The following is a 25,202-nucleotide window of genomic DNA, read 5'->3' on the forward strand; positions in this document are numbered from 1 at the left end:
AGAGAGAGTGGTTGCTTCCAAAAAATCATCAGAAATGGCGAGCAGCTGTCAGTATACCAGCTCGGCAGCAGAAGTCCCCACGTCAGTTTTGAGTGTTATGCAAAGGTCTAGGAGTACGAGGGAAAGAACAACAGACCATTCAGAAGAATAACACGTGAGTGCGACTTTAAGTATGCGATGGAATCCCTCCACATTGCCGTTAGCTGCAGGATGGTAGCTGGTTGTATGGTGGAAATAGGAGCCGCAGATGGTTGTCAGAAATTGGAAGAGGAATGAGGTGAACTGGTGCTCATGATCTGTAGTGATGTCGAGTAGGCAACTGAAATGGGACATCCAGGTCCAAACAAAGGCTGCAGCCACAGCTTTGGCTGAAATTTCGGGGATAAGGGTGGCCTCTGCCCAGCAAGTAAATTTGTCAGTAATTGTTAACAGATATTGATATGCATTGGAGAAGGGTAGGGGGCCGACACAGTATAAGTGAACTTGCATGAACCGGTACTGTGTGGAAGCCAGCCACAGGGGATTGAACATGCTGTCTGACCTTGAAGCTCTGCCACATAACACAGGACTGGGCCCAGTTGCTGCAGTCACGTTGGATGCCAGGCCAGACGGAGTGTTGTTCATGAGGGTAGTGGAGGCGTGGATGGCTGAATGTGTGAGGCCCTGGATGCAGACCTGCCAGAAGACTGGGGGAGGGAGGTGGGAGGGGGGGTGGGGGGTGTGATCGTTGGGACCGTCAGGTAGTGAATGATCCATGAGAATATCACACCAGATCTTATGGTCAAAGCTGGGAAGGGATCTTAGCTGGAGGTTGAGGCCAGAGTCCATTCTGAAGGGCGTGGGCTAGGTCCAGGTCCCCCACGTGTAGTCTTAAGGATGGAATGATGGTGCAAGAGTGGCTAAGGCAAAGTCACACAATGTTATCAATGCCGGCAACATGCCAGACGTTGGTAGTGAATTGTGGAATATACTACTGTAGCCTAAATTGCTGAGGTGAGATTTGGTCAATGTCTTTCCTGCCAAAGCCAGAGGTGAGGGGAAGGTGATGTGTGAAGATCGTAAAGACGCATTCCTTGATTGGAGATTCGAAATAGTGGATGGCTTCGTGGACTGTGAGCAGCTCACTGTCATATGCACCCAATGGTGATGTGTATCAGAGAGCCTGAACGAAAAGAAGGTGAGTGGTTGCCAGACGTTGTCTACGTATTGTTGTAGGAGAGCCTTAACAGCCGTCCGGATCACGTCCATCACTATTTCAAGGGAGGTATTAGGGTTGGGTGGGCCAAATGGGCCACATTGGTGAGGTCCCATTTGTTTTTTCAAAGCTCTTGATCATGGCCTGGGTTCAAGGGACCAACGTGTTGCCTTTGTTTTTACTGCCATGGAGTGCTGTATTAAGAGGCTGTTGGGTGCTGGCAGTGGAAAAAGTTGACCATGCCGACGAAATGACGGAGGTCTTTGAAGGTAGTAGGGCATGGAAAGTCTGTTACTGCCTGTACTTTCTCGGGGAGGGGGCAAGAGCTGGCGACAGAGACTAAGTGTTCGAGAAATTCGACCTCCCTCACTCCGAAAACGCAGTTTGGCATTTTGAGGATCACTCCAGATTTCTGTAGTCAGGAAAAAATTTCATGTTGGTGTTTTTGATGTTCATTAGGGTGTCAGGAGTAGACGAGTATATCATCTACGTAAGCAAAACACTCTGGTACTCCTCGGAATATGATGTCCGAAAATCACTGCCATGTTTGTGCGGCATTGTGAAGCCCGAATGTCATGAAAGCACTCTCAAACAGGTTGAAAAGTGTGATTATAGCTGTTTTCTCAGTGTCCGACAAAGTGACCTGGATCTGTGTATAGTCTTTAGCACAATCTATCTTACTGCAGATAATAGCTCCTGAGATGGCGTCATCGTAGGTACCAAAAGAGTGAGACTGGTTAGAGGTCAGGGATAGGGTGGGCTTGGAGTTTACAGTAATCGCTACAAGGGCATCAGGAATCGTCCATCTTGGGGGTGAGGTGGAGAGCTGAAGCCCAGGGGTTTTGTAAGGTTGAAGTACACTGGTGGTGAGCAGCTCTTCACACTCCTTTCGTGCCATTTTGTGCTTGTAAGGGGAAATGGGGGCAGGCACAGCAGAACATCGTGGGGCCAGGGGTAGTGGTGGCATAACGCAAAGTGTTGTGCTGAACATTCCGAGGGCGCTCATTGGCTAGATGAGGAGTGGAAATTTTGCAAGGAGCCAAGCATATGGGCCTGAAACTGCCAGCTGTTTCACAGTGAAGCACGTGGTGGGGCAGGAGCTGCAGCAGACAGGCCTTCTGTAGGTGCCGTCAGCTAAATGGCACTTTGCTACATTGGCCAGTAGGACCTAGGAGACCGGCACGCAGAATGGGGTCGGTAGCATCCACAATCGTGAAGATCTATGGGAGTTCGCACTGGAAGCCTGGATCGAGCAACCGGGTACTCACCCTGAGGGATGGCTGAGTTCTTGGCAGCAGTGATGAGGAGAGAAGAGGAGGGGGCTGAGATTTTCTAGTACTTTGCAGGCGAATATGGATATGTTGGAGCTGGTGTCGATGAGGTTACGGACATGGGGACTAGCTTCAGTCAAATGCCGTGTGAATAGGTACAGTGAAGTGGTACAGCAACTGGGCACCCCTACTGCCGATGGCTACTGGAGTTTGGGGACCAGGAGCATGGAGGGCTGCAGTTGGTCACATTCACGTCGAACCTCTTGTGGTACCACCAAGCTGTGCCCAGTTCACGGTGGTTGTGGTTGTCAGGGAGGCACTTAGAAATGCACTGGCTGGGATGGATGGTTTCGACTGGGCCTGCATTGTGTATATGGGGGCATTCAGTGACTGGCAGCAGGTGCGTAAGGTGTAGGGGGCTGACAGTGGTGGTAAATGCTGCCATCTCGGAGCTCATTCACGTCAGAATCTGAGATCAGGGGCCTGTGTGCTAGGTGGAGGGTTGTTAGCAGCAGGTGGCATGAGTGATGCCGGACACATGGTGGCTTGAAATGAAATGAGAGCAGTGGTTGAATAGTCAGCCAGAGCTATTACCATCTGAGTAGTGTAATGACATGCTCCTGTCCCTGGATATGATGTGTTCCTTTAGATTAGTGTAGCTGCTGTTAATGCGTCAGGATTGGCCGGGAGGGAAAAGCAGTAGGCACTTGTTGAGGTGAAAAATTAAACATATTTTTAACTGCATGAATGTTTAATGCCATAAAAAGGATAGGAAAGCCTAGAGAAGCCGCTGAAACTGAATGGGCTGCCACCCAAGAGAGTAGGAGAGGAGAACGTCTGGTCGGGTTGGAAGCTGCCAGCATAAGAGACTGGACGGCCCCACCACGGTCCCACCCCCACTTGAACACCTCCAGACCTCCCTATTGATCGACCAACTTGAAGACGCACAGTTTGTTAGCATTACCTCGTCATCAACATGTGAATTTAGCTGCTGATGGTTTAACACGTGAGTTTCAAAGTGGTTATGTCCGGTTGTGGGCAGCATGACTGAGACGCTGCAACTAGCTGCCAGGCAGAAGGCACTGGCGATCATCAAGTGAAAAATAAAAAACCAAATTTTATACTATTAAATCCATTCAGTATCAGCCTCCACTGTACACCCTTCTCCCCTCCGCAGGGGTGAAGCGTGGAGGGGTGGTAAATTGACAGTTACTATGGGCTCCTGCGAAGGACAGCCTTACATAATTTTGACAATACTCTTTGATTTCGTTTTTAAATTTGCACCTGTTTAAGAATGTATGACAACGATTGCGTTGGGTGATGAAGACTTGCGTGACAGAATTTGGTCGACGGGAGATGATGCGGCTGTGTTGTGAGATGCGGGGAGTGGTGGTGCAAGGTGCGGCGATCAGCTGTTGGTGCTAGCAGTGGCGCGCTGTGGTGTACTACGTCTTCCACCAGAGCGTATAAGTGTGGGTTCCGGAAGGGGCGATGCACAGATCAAAAGGGAGGGGGAAGAGGGTTGACACTTTCGAATCACTTCACACGCATACTTTGTTTCTTACACTTAAAAAAGGGCCATGCCTTTGCTTTTGGGTGTACTTTACTTATTTACTATTGCTTTCTACTCACTACTATTTCCTACCGGACTACTATAGTATGGGGGCAGCAAGGAACACTCTTGCTCCCATTTGACAACTTAAGCATGGTATTCCCCATGAGGCTGCTGTTCAGGGACAGCAGGAGGAGGTGACCGAAGTTGTGCAAAAAGTCCTTTTCTAAACGCTACCCATAGTGATAAACCAATTAGGATAATTATTAAAGGGTAAATACAGAACTAGGAATAACTATATGACTGAGATACTGGTGGTGGTGCCACTTGATGATGTGCGCGGTGGCACGGTCTAGCATAATCTGCCCTAACTCTTTGTTTACCAAGTCAATTAAAGACTGGACCAGCTGGGAATGTGAGTGATTGGGGAGAGATGGCCAATTGTCAAGTGACGGTAGTACCATCGGTTGCTCTGGTAAATACCACAAGAGAGGGGGAAGTTGTACATTACGGGTGTAAGAAAAGTGTGTGCAAATACTTCCTCGGTGGGGGTAGTGACATCACAGTGGGAGCTATTAAATAGTAAACCGCTACTGTTGAGTAGCACATGGTAGAACTGGGTTGCTCGAAAGTATTCATAACATACGGTAGTGGCTGTTACTGGGTGGGGTACAGTGTGGAAAATACTATTGCCTATAGCAACGAACTAATCTCGTTAGCTCCAGCTGGTAGTTGTTATGAAAGGGGGGAAGTATTACAGAGGATGAAAAAGTAGTAAGTAATTACCTGAGGCTGTAGTGGCAGGTGAAGAAGGTTAACAGACTCGTGTGCACTATGTCACGCAACTATGACATAAATCGTATGAAAATTAGACTTAATTACGGCAGACAAGACAAAGAATAGGGAGAGAAGTAGTAGCGTTCGGGGCATGACTGGTTTATCGCAAGGCAACAGCTGTGCAAGTACATGTGTTTGCACCATGCTCTGCTTATAGAAAGCGTTCAGTGGTAACATAACATAGAATTTAAATGACTCCAAAACTTTGTATCAATTGGAAACTTGCTGCATGGTAAAATGAATCATGGCTAACGGTTCTGCTCTGACCTCTGGAGTGGCAGCATAAAACAGACTATTTAACATCACTTACCACAACACACACAGGAACTCTTGCCTGTTCACAAATAACCTCAATAAAACAACATATTACATATCCCCATATCAACAAAACTTTGCTGCCCTCTGGGGTATAACAGCTGGAAGTCATCTATCCTCTCTTATCAACTTACAGTGGTAGAGCAGATCAATTTTCTTTCATAGCTTTGTGCATTGAGTTAACCAGTCAAGGAACTATCACTTACGAAAAACGGAAGGCATTGACAGAAAAAGAATAAATGGTCAGGAAAGATTCCAAAGAACTGCAGGTGTATCAGTAGCAACGGGGTAGCGAGGAAATGAGGGGGTCGTGCTGGAAAGAGGCTTACTCGTCATCTTGATTGGCATTTGTGCAAAAATGTGGGGTTGCAATAATCAATGCCTACACTTGATGCATAGGTGGAATTTGCAGTATTTAGTGGTTTTGTAAGTGATTTGCTGAATTGGAAGCTTTAGTAATGGATGTTGTGGCTTAGGAGGTAAAGGGATTTGACCAACGGAAAAATCATGTTGCGTTAATGCAGAGTTTTTCTGGGTATAATCATGGGCAGCTGTCCGTGATCACAACGCCAGGCTAGCACGATGTAAGGGCCATTTATGCCGAGTGGCCCACCCATGGCGAACCGGAAGGGTGCTGATGTTAAAGAATAAGGAATTGGATATAATCGGGAACAAGTTCAGGTAAAAGGTTTCAGAATAAGAATGATTAAGCGGTGATATATCCACTAGTCATAGGGTTTTTCTTCCCCCTCCCTCTGAGGGAGGGGGGGGGGGGGCAATATGTCTCAGTAGCATTGGCTACTGACCAGGGTGCAGACTAAGCCGAGCCTCGTGAAATGTCAATGAAGTATAGAGCAAAGAGATAGGTAGCCGATCAGTTTATGAAAGTGAAAACTGAAAGAATAAACCAGTCAGCTGGGCACTCTGTGAGCACTAATCACATCATGGAAGGCACACGGGCCTGGAGGAGGGAGGTACAAAGTAATGGTTGAGGTTGGAACGAATAGACAAGCGACTGAGAGCAATGGTAGTAACCCAGTGCAATGCATGGGCAAGGAAGACATGGGGCGAATATATCTCGAACTACTGCGACATTGTACCATAAAACTTTTATTCATTAGGGTGAAAATCTCGTGCTAACTGTATTTCTAACAAGATGACACGTCACTGCGCTTGGGAGATGACGTCACGTCCTGGATGCTAATCAACAACAATCTAGTGCTTATTTCAGTGGGTGCTTCAGTCTTGTTACATCATGGGTGTGTTTGTTGGAATAAACAAAAAGGTGACTCACACTCTCTAAACGCACGGCGGGCCACTGTAGCCAAATAGTAGCTGTGTCGATTTCCGTGCTCGCTCGTAACATCTTTACTTTGTCAATAAATTACTTCATAAGAAGTAGGGTGAACAATAACAAAACCTGTATTGGTCTGGATGAACTCTTAAATGTGCAACACACACATAGAGTGCTAACTACTATTCTTCTTTTACTTGGGTGAAACTTAATTACTTCTGTCCTGCCACAAAATCTATCTCACTTACCTCTCTACAGCGAGAGGGTAGCGCACTTCTTCTCAACTTCAGGGGCACATTCAATTCTTCTCTATTGGGTATTTTATATAACTCGGGTGCTTCACTCTCCTCTGAACACACCAATCTGGCTCTGGGCACAAACATGGTGCATAATAGGATTCCAGAATCACTAACTCATAAAGTCGTGTATCACGACAAAAGGGGAATCTAATGTAATGGGAGTGTTGCTGCAGTGCAACATATCTAAAATCCAGGGCTGTGGTGGGCCTTTACCTACTGGAGTCGTAAATATAAAATACAAGTGCATATTATACAACACCAATGGCATAAATTATAAAAATACATGCATGAAATAACGTATATGATATAGCAATGGTGTTGCTGCGGAGCAGAATGATTGTCAAATGCTTAAACCTAACATAAAACCATAAGGGGAGAAAAATGCAAGTTATTTGGTACCAATTATTAATCAGCTATCAACTGGTAACGCACAGTGGGTCGGACATCGCTCAACGCCTCTAATCATACAAAAGGCGCCTAACACTGAGTGGTAAAATAATTTATCAAACTCGGTACTTGTAGGCCGGTAGTGTTATAAAACTGGTGAGAGGCAGAAGCGGACAGAGGCAGGTTTCAAGTTATTGCTGAGATTGCAGAGCAGCAGTGCGACGAGTGGAGCACTGAGATAGCAGAAGAGCTGTGCGGTGCGTGTAACGCTGAGCTAGCTGGGCAGCGGCACATGTTTTGAGTGAGCAATGCCTTGGGGTGTTGGAACGAACCATTCACAAAATGCAGTCCACTTAAATTAGTAGTATTAGAGTGGATTTAGTAATTGTTGTAAAGAGTATTCCAACTCCATTCACGAATTAATCGATAAATATGAGTTAATGGGCCGTGATGGGCACATAAAGGTGAAGCCATTTACGAATTTGGAAAAGGACCAGGTAGTCGGTTATTAAGGTGTGTCAAACTACACAGGAGGTGGTAGGGTGGTACTATACTTCGAGGGAGGCTCGGAAATGCAAAGCACCACCAAACTAAATGGCGGTGTGCTTCATTATTGTGATGCTTTTCCGTTTCGCATTCCATCAGCTGGAGGTCGCTTGCTTCTAAACTCCCCTCAGAGTTACAGTCTGATCAGTGTACACGTTAAGGGCTTAGGTGTGCAAATATATTTACGGGTGGGTTTCCAAGTGGTTGAAGTGACCCAGGCATTGAGACGGAAGGCTGTAAGAAATCACAGTTAAAATAGGTATTGTGTAAAAAATATGGGACCTTTCTTTGTTAAGTTGCTATGCATGGATTGATAGCGAAGATAATTCTAATAACTGCATGATCCCTTTAACAGCGGCAGGCAGCAGCAAATACGGCGCGCGGAAAGAGAGGAAGGAAGCGGGGAGGGGACTCAGGCGGCGACAGCTGACGCGGCTAGTGGGACAGCGCAGGTTGGGGAGGGACGGGGACGGGGGGGGGGGTAACTGCAGTGTCAGGTGATTGAAATGACTCTGCCCCGCACAAAAAAGCTGCCGTATGTGCAACTCCTGGTTGACAGCTGACTCTGACAGGCAGAGCGCATGTGTTTGCAACTTCGCGGTATCAGGGTTCAAATGGGAAAATTACTTAATGCAATCACTTCTTCATACAATATTCTTGTTTGGTGTTAACTGTATTGGTACTGAACATAGAGCTGCTGTCCGACCACTAAGTGTGTCATAACACATAAATAACATAAATAAAAATAACATAAGTAAAATACTGGTTAGAACTACGAATTAATTAGGCCAGGCCACCATTGCAGAACAGGCTGGGTGGGTAGAGCTCTGTTAATCTCCTTCAGAAAGGGAGGCCAGGGTGACATCATAGTTATCATAGCATTTATTTATTTATTTATTTATTTATTGTTCCGTGGGACCACATTTAGGAGAAGTCTCCATGGTCATGGAATGAGTCAATACATGAAATTATAACACGATTGTAGAAACAGATAAAATGAAATATAAGAAACATATTCAGGTGACAAGTCGTTAGTTTAAATAAAGAAAATCAAGAATGTAACACTGGAATTTGCTTAATTTTTTAGCTCTTCCAGGAGCTCCTCGACAGAATAGGAGTGAGCCATGAGGAAACTCTTCAGTTTAGACTTAAAAGTGTTTGGGCTACTGCTAAGATTTTTGAGTTCTTGTGGTAGCTTATTGAAAATGGATGCAGCAGAATACTGCACTCCTTTCTGTACAAGAGTCAAGGAAGTGCATTCCACATGCAGATTTGATTTCTGCGTAGTATTAACTGAGTGAAAGCTGCTAACTCTTGGGAATAAGCTAATATTGCTAACAACAAACGACATTAAAGAAAATACATACTGTGAGGGCAATGTCAAAATTCCCAGACTATTGAATAGGGGTCGACAAGAGGTTTTCGAACTTACACCATACATAGCTCGAACAGCCCGTTTTTGAGCCAAAAATACCCTTTTTGAATCAGAAGAATTACCCCAAAAAATAATACCATATGACATAAGCGTATGAAAATATGCGAAGTATACTACTTTTCGTGTTGAAATGTCACTTATTTCAGATACTGTTCTAATGGTAAATAAAGCGGCATTTAGTTTCATTTGTGGACACTACTCCAATAGAAATGTTCGTCTTTTGAAGCAAATCAATCAGACACCCAATTTTGGACTTCTTCCTAGGAACTGAAGTGTTCCTCAGCCAATGCGTGTCCCATTGATGAAAACAAATGGTAGTCGGAAGGGGCCAAGTCTGGTGAATACGGCGGGTGGGGTAGCAGCTCCAAGCCTAGTGTTTTGATTGTATCCTGAACCAGTTTTGCTTTGTGTACAGGTGCTTTGTCATGTAAAAAATTACTTTGCCATGTCTTCTGGCCCATTCTGGTCTTTTTTTCGATCAATGCATACTTCAAATTGATCATTTGTTGTCTGTAGCGATTGGTATTTCAGTTTCACCGGCTTTTAGAAGCTCATGATACACCACACCTTTTTGATCCCACCAAACACAGACCATTGTCTTCTTGCTGAATCAGTCTGGTTTTGCAGTCAGTGTTGATGGTTGTCCCGGATTAACCCATAATTTTTCTCATTTAGGATTCTTAAAATAAATCCATTTTTCATCGCCAGTAACAATTCGATGCAAAATTGATTTTCTTTCATGTCTTTGAAGCAAAATTTGACAAATGGTTTTTCGGTTTTCCATCTGTCTTTCATTCAATTCATGTGGCACCCATTTTGCACACTTTTGGATCTTTCCCATAGCTTTCAAACAGTCAGAAATTGTTTGTTGTGCAACATTTAGCATTGGTGCCATTTGTGTCGTTGTAACTGCCGTCTGCGTCACGTCTGCTGTGCAGCGAGCTACGTTAATTTAAGTATTAACTGTATTTTTCTTACTTGTCACTTCTTTTTCCGTGTGTTTTTGCTTTTAGGAAGCTTTAATTGTCGAGTGCTAGTAATATTGTTCCATAGATTTCGTGTTTGTTTTGAATAGTCAGAGAGAGTCCCTTTAGTCAGCCACAGTGCCAGTAGTGCTAGTGTTTGTTTTGAATACAGTCCAGAGACAGGTAGTGCTAGTTTCATTGTTTTCTACAAGTGGCTAGCAATCACAGTTTAGTCAACAATCAGCCGCCTTTAGTGAATTAGCAGTCTAGTTAAAAGTTGATTAACTCTCTACAGTAAATTGATTTCTTAGGATGGATAGGATGTGTGACTGCTGTGTACGGACGCAGGAGGAGCTGGCCACTGTTCGCGAACAGCTGAACGTGTTGAGGGCCGCAGTCAGCCGTCTTCAGGCTGCTGCCTCGGAGTGTAGCGGCATTGGGGAGTCTGGTGTATCGCATGGTACACCCCAGGTGTTACATGCTTCACCCACTGTCCCTGCTGTCGAGACATCTTTGCGGGTACCGGGAGTGGTTGGGCCACCCTCTCCCCAAGGGGAGTGGTGGGTTCAGCGGCGTTCGCGGCGCACAAGGCGGAGGGTCAGTGTGGAGACTGGCCTTGTGGCATCGCCCGCTCTGCCTGTGAGTGGACATGTGGCCGCTTCTTCAGCAAGGTCCGAGCAGGCACACGGGTGGGGGTTTATTAGTGATTGGGAGCTCCAACATTAGGCGGGTGATGGAGCCCCTTAGGGAAATAGCGGAAAGGTCGGGGAAGAAGGCCAGTGTTCACCCTGTCTGCTTGCCGGGGGGTCTCATCCGAGATGTGGAGGAAGCCCTGCCGGCGGCGATAGAGAGTACTGGGTGCACCCAACTGCAAATTGTTGCACATGGTCGGCACCAATGACTCCTGCCATATGAGTTCAGAGGTCATCCTCAGTTCATACAGGCGGTTGGCGGAGTTGGTGAAGGCGGAAAGCCTCGCTCGCGGGGTGGAATCTGAGCTATTTGTAGTATTGTTCCCAGAACCGATCGTGGTCCTCTGGTTTGGAGCCAAGTGGAAGGCTTAAACCAGAGGCTCAGATGATTCTGCAGAGATCTGGGGTGCAAATTTCTTGACCTCCGCTATTGGGTCGAGAAATGTAGGGTCCCCCTGAATAGGTCAGGCGTGCACTACACGCAGGAAACGGCTACAAGGGTAGCGGAGTACGTGTAGAGTGCACATGTGGGTTTTTTAGGTTCGAGAATTCCCTCCCTAGGCCCAACGAGATGCCTCCTGAGACGCAGCAAGGTAGGAGTAGGCAAAATGCAACAGGGAATAACAATATTAATCTGCTAATAGTAAACTGCAGGAGCATCTATAGAAAGGTCCCAGAACTGCTCTCATTAATAAACGGTCACAATGCCCACATAGTACTAGGGACAGAAAGTTGGTTGAAACCAGTTGTAAGCAGTAATGAAATTCTAAACTCAGATTGGAATGTATACCGCAGAGACAGGCTGGACAGTGAAGGGGGAGGCGTGTTTATAGCGATAAGAAGTGCAGTAGTATCGAAGGAAATTAACGAAGATCCAAAATGTGAAATAATTTGGGTGAAGGTCACAGTTAAAGCAGGCTCAGACATGGTAATTGGATGTCTCTATAGGCCCCCTGGCTCAGCAGCTGTTGTGGCTGAGCATCTGAAGGATAATTTTGAGTAGATTTCCCCACCATGTTATAGTTCTGGGTGGAGATTTTAATTTGCCGGATATAGACTGGGAGGCTCAAACGTTCATAACGGGTGGCAGGGACAAAGAATCCAGTGAAATTTTTGTAAGTGCTTCATCTGAAAACTACTTTGAGCAGTTAAACGGAGAACCGACTCGTGGCGATAACATATTAGACCTTCCGGTGACAAACAGACCCGAACTATTTGAAACAGTTAACGCAGAACAGGGAATCAGCGATCATAAAGCGGTTACTGCATCGATGATTTCAGCTGTAAATAGAAATATTAAAAAAGGTAGGAAGATTTTTCTGTTTAGCAAAAGTGACAAAAAACAGATTTCAGAGTACCTGATGGCTCAACACAAAAGTTTTGTCTCAAGTACAGATAGTGTTGAGGATCAGTGGACAAAGTTCAAAACCATCGTACAATATGTGTTAGATGAGTATGTGCCAAGCAAGATCATAAGAGATGGGAAAGAGCCACCATGGTACAACAACAGAGTTAGAAAACTGCTGCGGAAGGAAAGGGAACTCCACAGCAAACATAAACATAGCCAAAGCCTTGCAGGCAAACAAAAATTACGCGAAGCAAAATGTAGTGTGAGGAGGGCTATGCGAGAGGTGTTCAATGAATTCGAAAGTAAAGTTCTATGTACTGACTTGGCAGAAAATCCTAAGAAATTTTGGTCTTATGTCAAAGCGGTAGTTGGATCAAAACAAAATGTCCAGACACTCTGTGACCAAAATGGTACTGAAATAGAGGATGACAGACTAAAGGCCGAAATACTATGTATCTTTTTCCAAAGCTGTTTCACAGAGGAAGACTACACTGTAGTTCCTTCTCTAGATTGTCGCACAGATGACAAAATGGTATATGTCGAAATAGACAACAGAGGGATAGAGAAACAATTAAAATCGCTCAAAAGAGGAAAGGCCGCTGGACCTGACGGGATACCAGTTCAATTTTACACAGAGTACGCGAAGGAACTTGTCCCCCTTCTTGCAGCGGTGTACCGTAGGTCTCTAGAAGAGCGGAGCGTTCCAAAGGATTGGAAAAGGGCACAGGTCATCCCCGTTTTCAAGAAGGGACGTCGAACGGATGTGTAGAACTATAGACCTATATCTCTAACGTTGATCAGTTGTAGAATTTTGGAACACGTATTATGGTCGAGTATAATGACTTTTCCGGAGACTAGAAATCTACTCAGTAGGAATCAGCATGGGTTTTGAAAAAGACGATCGTGTGAAACCCAGCTCGCGCTATTCGGCCACGAGACTCAGAGGACCATAGACACGGGTTCCCAGGTAGATGCCGTGTTTCTTGACTTCGGCAAGGCGTTCGATGCAGTTCCCCACAGTCGTTTCATGAAAAAGTAAGAGCATATGGACTACCAGACCAATTGTGTGATTGGATTGAAGAGTTCCTAGATAATAAAACGCAGCATGTCATTCTCAATGGAGAGAAGTCTTCCGAAGTAAGAGTGATTTCAGGTGTGCCGCAGGGGAGTGTCATAGGACCGTTGCTATTCACAATATACATAAATGACCTTGTGGATGACATCGGAAGTTCACTGAGACTTTTTGCAGATTATGCTGTGGTATATCGAGAGGTTGTAACAATGGAAAATTGTACTGAAATGCAGGAGGATCTGCAACAAATTGACGCATGGTGCAGGGAATGTCAATTGAATCTCAATGTAGACAAGTATAATGTGCTGCGAATACATAGAAAGAAAGAGCCCTTATCATTTAGCTAAAATATAGCAGGTCAGCAACTGGAAGCAGTTAATTCCATAAATTATCTGGGAGTACGCATTAGGAGTGATTTAAAATGGAATGATCATATAATATTGATCGTCGGTAAAGCAGATGCCAGACTGAGATTCATTGGAAGAATCCTAAGGAAATGCAATCCGAAAACAAAGGAAGTAGGATACAGTACGCTTGTTGGCCCACTGATTGAATACTGCTCAGCAGTGTGGGACCCGTACCAGATGGGGTTGATAGAGGAGATAGAGAAGATCCAATGGAGAGCAGCGCGCTTCATTACAGGATCATTTAGTAATCGTGAAAGTGTTATGGAGATGATAGATAAACTCCAGTGGAAGACTCTGCAGGAGAGACGCTCAGTAGCTCGGTACGGGCTTTTGTTGAAGTTTCGAGAACATGCCTTGACCGAGGAGTCAAGCATTATATTGCTCCCTCCTACGTATATCTCGCGAAGAGACCATGAGGATAAAATCAGAGAGATTAGAGCCCAAACAGAGGCATACTGACAATCCTTCTTTCCACGAACAGTAAGAGACTGGAATAGAAGGGAGAACCGATAGAGGTACTCAAGGTACCCTCCGCCACACACCGTCAGGTGGCTTGCGGAGTATCGATGTAGATGTAGAATATTGCTTGCAATTCGGCGTCTTCAAACTTTTTTGGTGGTCTTCCACGTTCTTCATTTCTTACATCAAAATCATTATTTCTGAACTGTTGAAACCATCTTTTGCATGTTGCTTCTGATAGAGCATGATCACCATATGCCTCGACAACATTTGATGCGACTCTGCAGCACTTCTTTTCAAATGAAAACAAAAAAATTAATGCTTTCCGCAAATCATCACTTTCTGGTACAAATTTCGACATTGATAACACGATGAAAACATATGGTGTTGTTTGTTCCATGACTTGATGTATACTAAATATCTTTGGCAGATGTCATACCAACCAAACAAAAAAAAAGCTCTCATGAAACTTACCTTCACCTACTGTAGTAAAACGTTTAGTCAGGCATAACTTTTAATAAGCTTGGTTTTAATCAAAAGTAGTTATATTTTTGCAAGCAGCTGATCTGATTCTATAATTGGAGTAATGAGATGGAATGAAACATGACCTAATCAGTAATTGGACAGCTTCATGCCTATATTACATAAATACATGTTACAGAAAGCCAGAACCAGATAGCAAGTAAAGACAGAGAAATAAAATCATTAGCAGGCGTGTAACTAGAGCAGATGAAAATCCAACTTGCTCTGTCTCAAAGTCTGTATGCATAATCTCAAATAATAATGTTGAGTTGTACTAGAACTGTAATGGCACCTGATCAAAAGCTTCAGGTACAAACAGCAAATGGCTTACTAAAGGGATAAAAATAGCTTGTAAACAGAAAAGGAAAATGTGTCTTATAGCTAGAAGGAGAAAGAAACAGTCAAACATTGTAAAAACTACTGCACTGTATTAAGAAAAGTTATTAAAAAGTACAGAAGTATTTGCATTATGTCTGAGATTAGCACCTATGATGATAAACTTAAAACAATTTGGAATATTGTTAAGTTTGTTAACAAAAAGTCATAAGTAGGAAATATTTTTAATAATCCTTTTTAAGTGTTGTGGAGAAAATGGGATCCAGCTGTTCATTAGAAAATGCTAGGCTGTGTATGGAAGGGGCAATACGTATGCAATTTGATAAAATTGAAGTTCAACCAATCTCTCCTACTGAAATTAGGAAAATGATAAATTCACACAAAAGTAAAAGCTTGCATGGAATTAATGACATTTCCAACAGAGTACTAAAACCTTGGTTCCAAAAGAGAAATAGGGTTCTCAGCCACATATGTAGTAGCTCACTGAAGCAGGACATTTTTCCGGATATACTGAAATATACTATTGTTAAACCATTGCATAAAAAAGGGATTAGGTCTGATGCTAACAACTACCACTCAATCTCACTTCTGGCAGCTTTATCCAAAATCCTTGAAAAAACAATGTATTCAAGGGTAGCTTCACAGATTTGTAAAAATGAAGTACTAACAAAATGTCAGTTTGCTTTTCAGAAAGGGTTTTCTACAGAAAATTCTGTATATGCTTTCACTGATCAAATATTAAATGCTCTGAATAACTGAACATCACCCATTGGGTTTTTAGTGATCTCTCAATGTGAATGTGTGAATCATGAAGTTCTTCTAGATAAGCTTAACTATTGTGGTATGTGTGGGGTATTTTGCACAAATGGTTTACTTCATATTTAACTGGAATAATGGAGAAGGTGAAATTAAAAGTACAGATAGTCTGCAAAAGCCAGCAGAGTCCTCTAACTGTGGAGGTATCAAGGTTCAGTCTTGGGTCCTGTATTGTTTTTAATATATATTAATGACTTGCCACTTTATATTCATGAAGATGCAAGGCTAGTTATTTTTGCTGATGATACAAGTACAGTTCTCACTCTCAACACACAACAATTAGCTGAGGAAATTGTAACTAACGTCTTTCAGAAGAATTATTAAATGGTTCTCTATAAATGGACTCTCACTAAATTTTGAGAAAACACAGTATATAAAGTTCTGTATAGTAAATGGCATAACACTATTGATAAATACAGACTTTGAACAGAAGTCTGTTGCTGAGGCAGAATATTCAAAATTTCTGGGTGTGTTCATTGATGAGAAATTGAATTGGAAGAAATACGTTGATGATCTACTGAAATGTTTAGGTTCAGCCACTTTACTATTATGGATATTGCAAATTTTGGTGATAAACATACCAGTAAATTAGCCTACTATGCTTATTTTCATTCACTGCTTTCATATGGTATCATATTTTGGGTCAATTCGTCATAAAGGGAAGAAATATTCATTGGACAAAAGCATTTAATTAAAATAGTAGTTGGAGCCCACTCAAGATCATGTTGCAGACATTTATTAACTCTGGATATTCACAGTCCCTTCGTAATACATATATTCACTTATGAAATTTGTTAATAATAAGCCATCCCAATTCAAAAATAATAGCAAAGTGCATAGCTACAACACTAGAAGAAAGAAAGAATGATCTTCACTATTCTGGGTTAAATCTGACTTTGGCACAGAAAGGGTTGAATTATGCTGCCACAAAAATTTCTGGTCATTTACCAAATAGCATTAAAAGTCTGACTGACAGCCAGCCAACATTTAAAAACAAATTAAAAGAATTTCTGAATGACAACTCCTTCTGCTCAATAGATGGATGAGAAAAAAAGAATTACAGAGTGTAACAAAAACTTATGTTTATCGTTGTCTGAAAATTATTTTGAGCAGTTAGGTCATGAGCCCATCGGAATAATAAATGGTTGTGAAAACACACTTGACCACCTTTTAGCAACAAATAATCCTGATGTAGTAACGAACATAAGAATGGATACAGGGATTAGTGAGCACAGGGTTGTCATAGTGACACTGAATATTGTAACTCCCAAAAGTAAACAAAAAAATATAGCTATTCAAAAAATCAGATAAAAATTCACTTGACATCTTCCTGATAGACAATCTCCACTCCTTTCAAATTAGCAATATACCAGTAAGTGTAGACCAGATATGGCTTGAATTCAAAGAAACAGTATCGACAGCAATTGAGAGATTGATACCAAATAAATTAACGAACAATGGAGCTGATCCTCCCTAGTACACAAAATGTGCCATAACACTGTTGCAGAAACAATGAAAAAAGCGTGCCAAATTTAAACAAACACAAAATCTCCAGGATTGGCAATTGTTTACAGAAGCTTGAAATTTAGCACGGACTTTAATGTTAGATTCTTATAATGGTTTCCACAGTGAAATTTTGTCACGAAACCTGGCAGAAAATCCAAAGAGAGTCTGGTCATATTTAAAGTGTGCTATCGGCAAGACACAATCAATGCCTTCTCTGCACGATAGCAATGGAATCTACAACAGTGCTGCAAAAGCAGAGTTACTAAACACAGCCTTCTGAAATTACTTCACCAAAGAAGACGAAGTAAATACTCCAGAATTCGAATCACGGACAGCTGCCAACACGAGTAACTTAGAAATAGATATCCCTGGAGTAGTGAAGCAACTTAAATCACTTAACAAAAGCAAGTCTTTCGGTCCAGACTATGTACCAGTTAGGTTCCTTTCAGAGTATGTTGATGCAGTAGCTACATACTTAACAATCATATACAACTGCTCGCTCGATGAAAGATCTGTACCCAAAGACTAGAAAGTTGCGCAGGTCACACCAATATTCAAGAAAGGCAGTAAGAGTAAGCCACTAAATTACAGGCTCATATCATTAACATCGATTTGCCGCACTATTTTGGAATGTATATTGTCGCAGAAGAAGCTGAGTAGCACAGTCACCATGGTGTAAGTTTATGAGTCTGTTGCATGGAGGGCTGTGAGTTCAAAACTCACCTGAACTGTAAAATTTTAATTTCCATTTTTTGTTTGAGTACATTCTAGAAGTATCCATAAATGTCAAGAATCATTGTACTGGAATGTTCTGTAACTGTATATATACCATATGTGTTCTGGCCAGAGGCAGTTCGCTGCATGTTCTTGTATGTGCAAGTGCTGAATAAACCTTCATTAAGTGAAGTTAGTGTTCATCATTCATCTAATTACACCTTGTTCTATGCAACATTATTCTGGTGGAGTAGCTGGGTATTGGAACTTGTGATAGAGCGCACATTATCGACGACACAGTGGCTCCCATCAGACCACGACAGAGCAGTGTAGATAGGTAGCAGCGGTGTGCGGCCACTTCAGTTCTAGTAAAAGTGGTGTCAGGACAATAGGAAACATTTTCTGTTCTACATTTTGCACAGTGTGGGTCAGTAATAACTGTTCTGCGTGACTTTTCCCCCATGAACCATGGACCTTGCCGTTGGTGGGAAGACTTGCATGCCTCAGCGATACAGATGGCCGTACCGTAGGTGCAACCACAACGGAGGGGTATCTGTTGAGAGGCCAGACAAACATGTGGTTCCTGAAGAGGGGCAGCAGCCTTTTCAGTAGTTGCAGGGGGCAACAGTCTGGATGATTGACTGATCTGGCCTTGTAACATCAACCAAAACGGCCTTGCTGTGCTGGTACTGCGAACAGCTGAAAGCAAGGGGAAACTACAGCCGTAATTTTTCCCGATGACATGCAGCTTTACTGTATGATTAAATGATGATGGCGTCCTCTTGGGTAAAATATTCCGGAGGTAAAATAGTCCCCCATTCGGATCTCCGGGCCGGGACTACTCAAGAGGACGTCGTTATCAGGAGAAAGAAAACTGGCGTTCTACGGATCGGAGCGTGTAATGTCAGATCCCTTAATCGGGCAGGTAGGTTAGAAAATTTAAAAAGGGAAATGGATAGGTTAAAGTTAGATATAGTGGGAATTAGTGAAGTTCGGTGGCAGGAGGAACAAGACTTTTGGTCAGGTGATTACATGGTTATAAATACAAAATCAAATAGGGGTAATGCAGGAGTAGTTTAATAATGAATAAAAAAAAGAGGAGTGCAGGTTAGCTACTACAAACAGCATAGTGAACGCATTATTGTGGCCAAGATAGACACAAAGCCCAAGCCTACTACAGTAGTACAAGTTTATATGCCAACTAGCTCTGCAGATGATGAAGAAATTGATGAAATGTATGACGAGATAAAAGAAATTATTCAGGTAGTGAAGGGAGACGAAAATTTAATAGTCATGGGTGACTGGAATTCGTCAGTAGGAAAAGGGAGAGAAGGAAACATAGTAGGTGAATATGGATTGGGGGGAAGAAATGAAAGAGGAAGCCGCCTTGTAGAATTTTGCACAGAGCATAACTTAATCATAGCAAACACTTCGTTCAAGAATCATAAAAAAAGGTTGTATACATGGAAGAAGCCTGGAGATACTGACAGGTTTCAGATAGATTACATAATGGTAGGACAGAGATTTAGGAACCAGGTTTTAAATTGTAAGACATTTCCAGGGGCAGATGTGGACTCTGATCACAATCTATTGCTTATGAACTGTAGATTAAAACTGAAGAAACTGCAAAAGGGTGGGAATTTAAGGAGATGGGACCTGGATAAACTGAATGAACCAGAGGTTGTACAGAGTTTCAGGGAGAGCATAAGGGAACAATTGACAGGAATGGGGGAAAGAAATACAGTAGAAGAAGAATGGGTATCTCTGAGGGATGAAGTAGTAAAGGCAGCAGACGATCAAGTAGGTAAAAATAAGAGGGCTAATAGAAATCCTTGGGTAACAGAAGAAATATTGAATTTAATTGATGAAAGGAGAAAATATAAAAATGCAGCAAATGAAGCAGGCAAAAAGGAATGCAAACGTTTCAGAAATGAGATCGACAGGTAGTGCAAAATGGCTAAGCAGGGATGGCTAGAGGACAAATGTAAGGATGTAGAGGCTTGTCTCACTAGGGGTAAGATGGATACTGCCTACAGGAAAATTAAAGAGACCTTTGGAGAAAAGAGAACCACTTGTATGAATCTGATGAATTAGCTATTCAGAAATGGATGAGTGTCAACAATGCAGATCCATGATACCAAACCATGCAGAATAACGAAAATATAGTCTGCTTCTGAATCATTTAGATGTTGAGATACTGCCTTGCAGTGGATTGAAGCTCATGTTGAAAGCGACCAGTATAGGATGTGTGTCCTGAAAAAGTGTGTGACTTAGCTGCTCAAAGGTGGGAAGGCTTGCTCAGACAGATCAGAATTAAGGAATTTTTTAAGCATTAATTAATTACATATGTATTGTACATGCAAAATGCGTATGTATTTTTTATTTATTTATTTATTTATTTTTTTTTGTTTTGTTTTTTGTGCTGTAAGACGTGCTTTCCTACTGTACTTGCCTTCGCAATAATAGAAGAGATTCGTGTTGTTTTCTCAGTGCTGCAGCTCAACAAGTCTTGTAGCTCCCAGGAAGGACATTATTCTAAGGATTGATGATATTTTTGATCATGTTTGTGCCTCTGTCAACCACTCGATGCACTATAGGTAAAATAATTTACCGATTTGTATCAGAGACATGAAGTGATACAAAGTGCAGAAGTTACTGTACTTGATTATTTAAGATCATTTGGCATATGTTTTTGCAGTTTTACTTTTCAACTGTATATGCATCCAAAAATATGGAAGATTCTACCACACAGAAACAGTTTAACTGGAAAAACAGCTACTTCTTTGTTAGTAGGATTCTTTCTGTTAATGAAGATATTAATTTACAAAAACATTTAGCATGTAGATGACAGTTTTGCAAATGCATGTATACAGATAATTTAATAATGACTTGAGCAGTTGGCATTAATTATAGTTGTTAGTATGGCAGTCGGAAAATTTGTCAAACTTGCTTCTGTTCGTTAATGGTGTTCTTGACTTGGTGAAATGGCCTGAAGGTTCTTCTTAATGATTTTTTTCTATTCATTAAATAATGTGATTGGATCCATGTCATAAGATACAAACCAAAATTTAATAATGATCCACACAGTCTTTAAGCTAACTCATTTTAGTTTTTTGAATGTGTTAACTGTTTCTTACAATGAATATATATATATTTTTTTTTTTCAGGCTTGGAAAAAATCCTGACTGTTCAAATGTGGATCCATTGGAAGTACTTAAAGGTATTGCATCATGGCCAAAAAATATGAGGTAAGAAAACTGCCATCAAATGGTTATAGCAGAAGTTATGACAATTTATCCCGTGAACAACTGACCAAAAAATCAGTACTGCCAAGAAAAGTGAAAAGATACTCTTTAAATTTTCTCAGTTTGATATCACAATGATAAAATGATGACTCAGTTGTAATGGATGTGTGTCACACTCTGATGGTGGTGATTGAGGCTTCTTATGGTTTTGCAGTATCATCGTGGTTAAAAGACAGAATTTTCTCAAAGTGATCATTGTTGATACAATTATCAGAGTGACCACGGCTAATACATTCTTATATGCACCCTAAAAATATTCTGTCCATTTTCTGTTTTTCAGTCAAGTTTCTTTTAACATTAATATAATGTTGCCTCAACCCCTGCTTCATCCAGTGTTTAGCTCAGTAGAGGACTTTGTATTATTAGTCAGAGGTATTTTCTTCCAGAAGTTGACATTTATTTTATTTATTATTATTTTTATTATCTTAGACATTCACTTCTTTTTTGAATGTCTTTTGGTGTTCTCTCCGACATTCTTTTATTTTAAATGAGTTTTTTGTTGTCCAAGACTAGTTTGATGCAGCTCATTGTGCTAGTCTATCCTGTGCAGGCCTCTTCAGCTCTGCGTAACTGCTGCAACATATACCCATTTAAAAATGCTTACTGTATTCAAGCCTAGGTCTCCCTTTACAATTTTTATCGCCGTACTCTCTTCCATTACCAAACTGACGATTCCTTGATTCCTCAGAATCTGTCCTAGTCAAGTTGTACCATAAATTTCATTTTTTTTCTCCGTTTCATTATCTCCATTTGATATTCAATCTACCCACCTAATTTTCTTAAAGACTTCATTTTCACCACTGACTGTACGTTTATTAAAAATTCACTATTGCAATTTCGACATTGTGGCCATTTTCAAATGGGTAACAGGTGCTGCAAGCACAGAAGTAGTCATTAGTAAAAGCAATACAAATGATATGAGCCTCTTAGTGCTCATGTCAGCCTTAGTCACATACACCATCATTTTACAACTAAGGCTGACATGATCACTAGGGGCTCACATCATTTTTTATTGCTTTTGCTGATGACTACTGCTATGCTTGCAACATTTGTTACCTACTTGAAAATGGCCACAACGTCAAAATTGTAATAGGAATTTTGAATAAATGTACAGTCAGTGGCGAAACTGAAGTCTTTTAAAGAAAAAATTTTGAGATTGTGAACTCACAACATACACAATTTTGTACCCATCTGATCTTCAGCAGTCTTCTTTAGCCCCGAAAGATGTTATTGTGTAATCAGGTTTGCATTCAGTTTCATATAATTATGGCTGACTTTAAAACAGTTCATACATTTTGATGACAGCTTATTAAAAAATTAATACTCTGTGTGGTTTTAAATTCTTCATTATTTCCATTGTAGCACATTGTGATATATCACAAAGTCAACTGGAGAGCTGTTCATCAGACCAAATTAGTTACCTTCAGGCACAACTCAATTTTATCATGACATTTGGAATTCCCTTAAGCTGTTTTGGCTATTCCATGGATTTATCCTCTAGATTTTGTTACAAACTGAGTTCATGGTTTTTTTCGAACTTTGTATTTAATTAATCCTGTTTTCATTTGAAGATGGAACAATAGCTGAAAGGGACTGGGATGGATTAGCAAATTTGTCTTATTGAAAGGAATAATATTGACATTTGCTTGAAGAGGTTTAGGCATACTCTCTCTCCCTCCCCCTCCTCCTTTCTCCCCCCCCCCCTCTCTCTCTCTCTCTCTCTCTCACACACACACACACACACACACACACACACACACACACACACACACACACACACACACACACACACACACATGCTCTCTTCCCCCAGGCGTTGTCAGCTTTCGTGACTGGAGTCAGTATTTCTCAGTCAAGTAGCCCCTCAATTGACCTTGAAGGGCTGAGTGCACCCTGCTTGCCAACAGTGCTCGGCTGACCCAGACGGTCACCCAGCAAAGTGCTAGCCAAAATTGACAGCACTTATTTTCGGTGATCTGACAGGAACCCACATTATCACTGTGGCAAAGCTGTTGGCAGTTTAGGGATACTGAAAACCTAAATTTGACTTCATCATGTCACAAACGCAAGTCTAGAATTTTAAACACTACTCCAACTCACCTGGTATGGATGCTTAGTTATACATATGACTGGAGTTGTAAGAAATACTCGGGCTGCAAAATTTCTTGTCTGCTCCAACTTCATGAGTACGTGCTAAGTTATACTGCACATTCACCCAGCAGTGAGACAAGTCTAGAGTATTGAGGCCTTTCTACTATACTTAGAAATTCAGAGGAAGATGGTTCATTCTGCAGCACATGAGGACAGGTAAAAATTGTAACTCTACAGCTACCATACCAACAGAGGGCAAGTGCACAACGTGTTAAATGGCTCGTCTGTACAGGGGTTTTGTTCCACACCATTGCATTATGCCCTCTCATAACTGAATAATGATTATTAAGGTGGCCTAAGATATCAGTCAGACACTGATATATAATACATGAGTAAGTAATAAAATAGGAATTTAAGGCTATGGTCCGTGGGGTATTAATGTATGTTTAGCACACGTTTGAATTATACTGTTGCTTTATTCACAAAAGACAACTTTGATATGAATGATGGTTACAAATACTATATACAACGGTGAAACAGAATCTGAAATAATTCTAGCAGAGCAGCTGAAGGCAAGTAAACAGTTCTGCAAGTTGCAAAAAGTCCACACTTCAAAGTCTCAGATTGCAAACTGCCACACCAAAGACTTAACTTCCAAATAATACTATAGGCTACAGTAATATTTGTACCTTAGAACTCAAGCACATGCATCCCACAGGCTTTTGTAGCCCACCTTACCTGCACAGCTCCCACCAGTCTGTGCCTTGCATGTTCTGTCCCGAGTTTTATTACATGACACACTACTCTATTCAAATTAATATCCATATAGTGATCATCCCCCCATGAACCATAGACCTTGCCGTTGGTGGGGAGGCTTGCGTGCCTGAAGCACATGCATCCACAGGCTGTTGTGGGATATTATTCAGATAGTGAAGGGAGACAAAAATTTAATAGTCGTGGGTGACTGGAATTCGATAGTAGGAAAAGGAAGAGAAGGAAACGTAGTAGGTGAATATGGATTGGGGGTAAGAAATGAAAGAGGAAGCCGCCTGGTGGAATTTTGCACAGAGCACAACTTAATCATAGCTAACACTTGGTTCAAGAATCATAAAAGAAGGTTGTATACGTGGAAGAAGCCTGGAGATAAAGACAGGTTTCAGATAAATTATATAATGGTAAGACAGAGATTTAGGAACCAGGTTTTAAATTGTAAGACATTTCCAGGGGCAGATGTGGATTCTGACCACAATCTATTGGTTATGAACTGTAGATTAAAACTGAAGAAACTGCAAAAAGGTGGGAACTTAAGGAGATGGGACGTGGATAATCTGGCTAAACCAGAGGTTGTACAGAGTTTCAGGGAGAGCATAAGGGAACAATTGACAGGAATGGGGGAAAGAAATACAGTAGAAGAAGGAATACAAACATCTCAAAAATCAAATCGACAGGAAGTGCAAAATGGCTAAGCAGGCATGGCTAGAGGACAGATGTAAGGATGTAGAGGCTTATCTCACTAGGGATAAGAAAGATACTGCCTACAGGAATATTAAAGAGACCTTTGGAGAAAAGAGAACCACTTGTATGAATATCAAGAGCTCAGATGGAAACCCAGTTCTAAGCAAAGAAGGGAAAGCAAAATGGTGGAAGGAGTATATAGAGGGTGTATACAAGGGCGACACACTTGAGGGAAATGTTATAGAAATGGAAGAGGATGTAGATGGAGATGAAATGGAAGATATGATACAGCGTGCAGAGTTTGATAGAGCACTGAAAGACCTAAGTCGAAACAAAGCCTCGGGAGTTGACAACATTCCATTAGAACTACTGACAGCCTTGGG

General features: G+C 41.8%; 1 protein-coding gene across 2 annotated transcripts in view; it reads left to right on the forward strand.

The window, feature by feature from the left end:
* LOC126256239 (uncharacterized) overlaps positions 1-25,202 on the forward strand; it is a 186,145-nt gene that overhangs the window by 44,096 nt on the left and 116,847 nt on the right. For both annotated transcript variants that reach the window (XM_049955465.1, XM_049955466.1), the window contains exon 3: positions 21,136-21,216. In XM_049955465.1, the coding sequence (XP_049811422.1) occupies positions 21,136-21,216 (81 nt within the window). The remainder of the gene's footprint in view (positions 1-21,135; positions 21,217-25,202) is intronic.

Source organism: Schistocerca nitens, chromosome 1 (assembly GCF_023898315.1).
Source record: "Schistocerca nitens isolate TAMUIC-IGC-003100 chromosome 1, iqSchNite1.1, whole genome shotgun sequence".
NCBI classification, from domain to species: Eukaryota; Metazoa; Arthropoda; class Insecta; order Orthoptera; family Acrididae; genus Schistocerca; species Schistocerca nitens.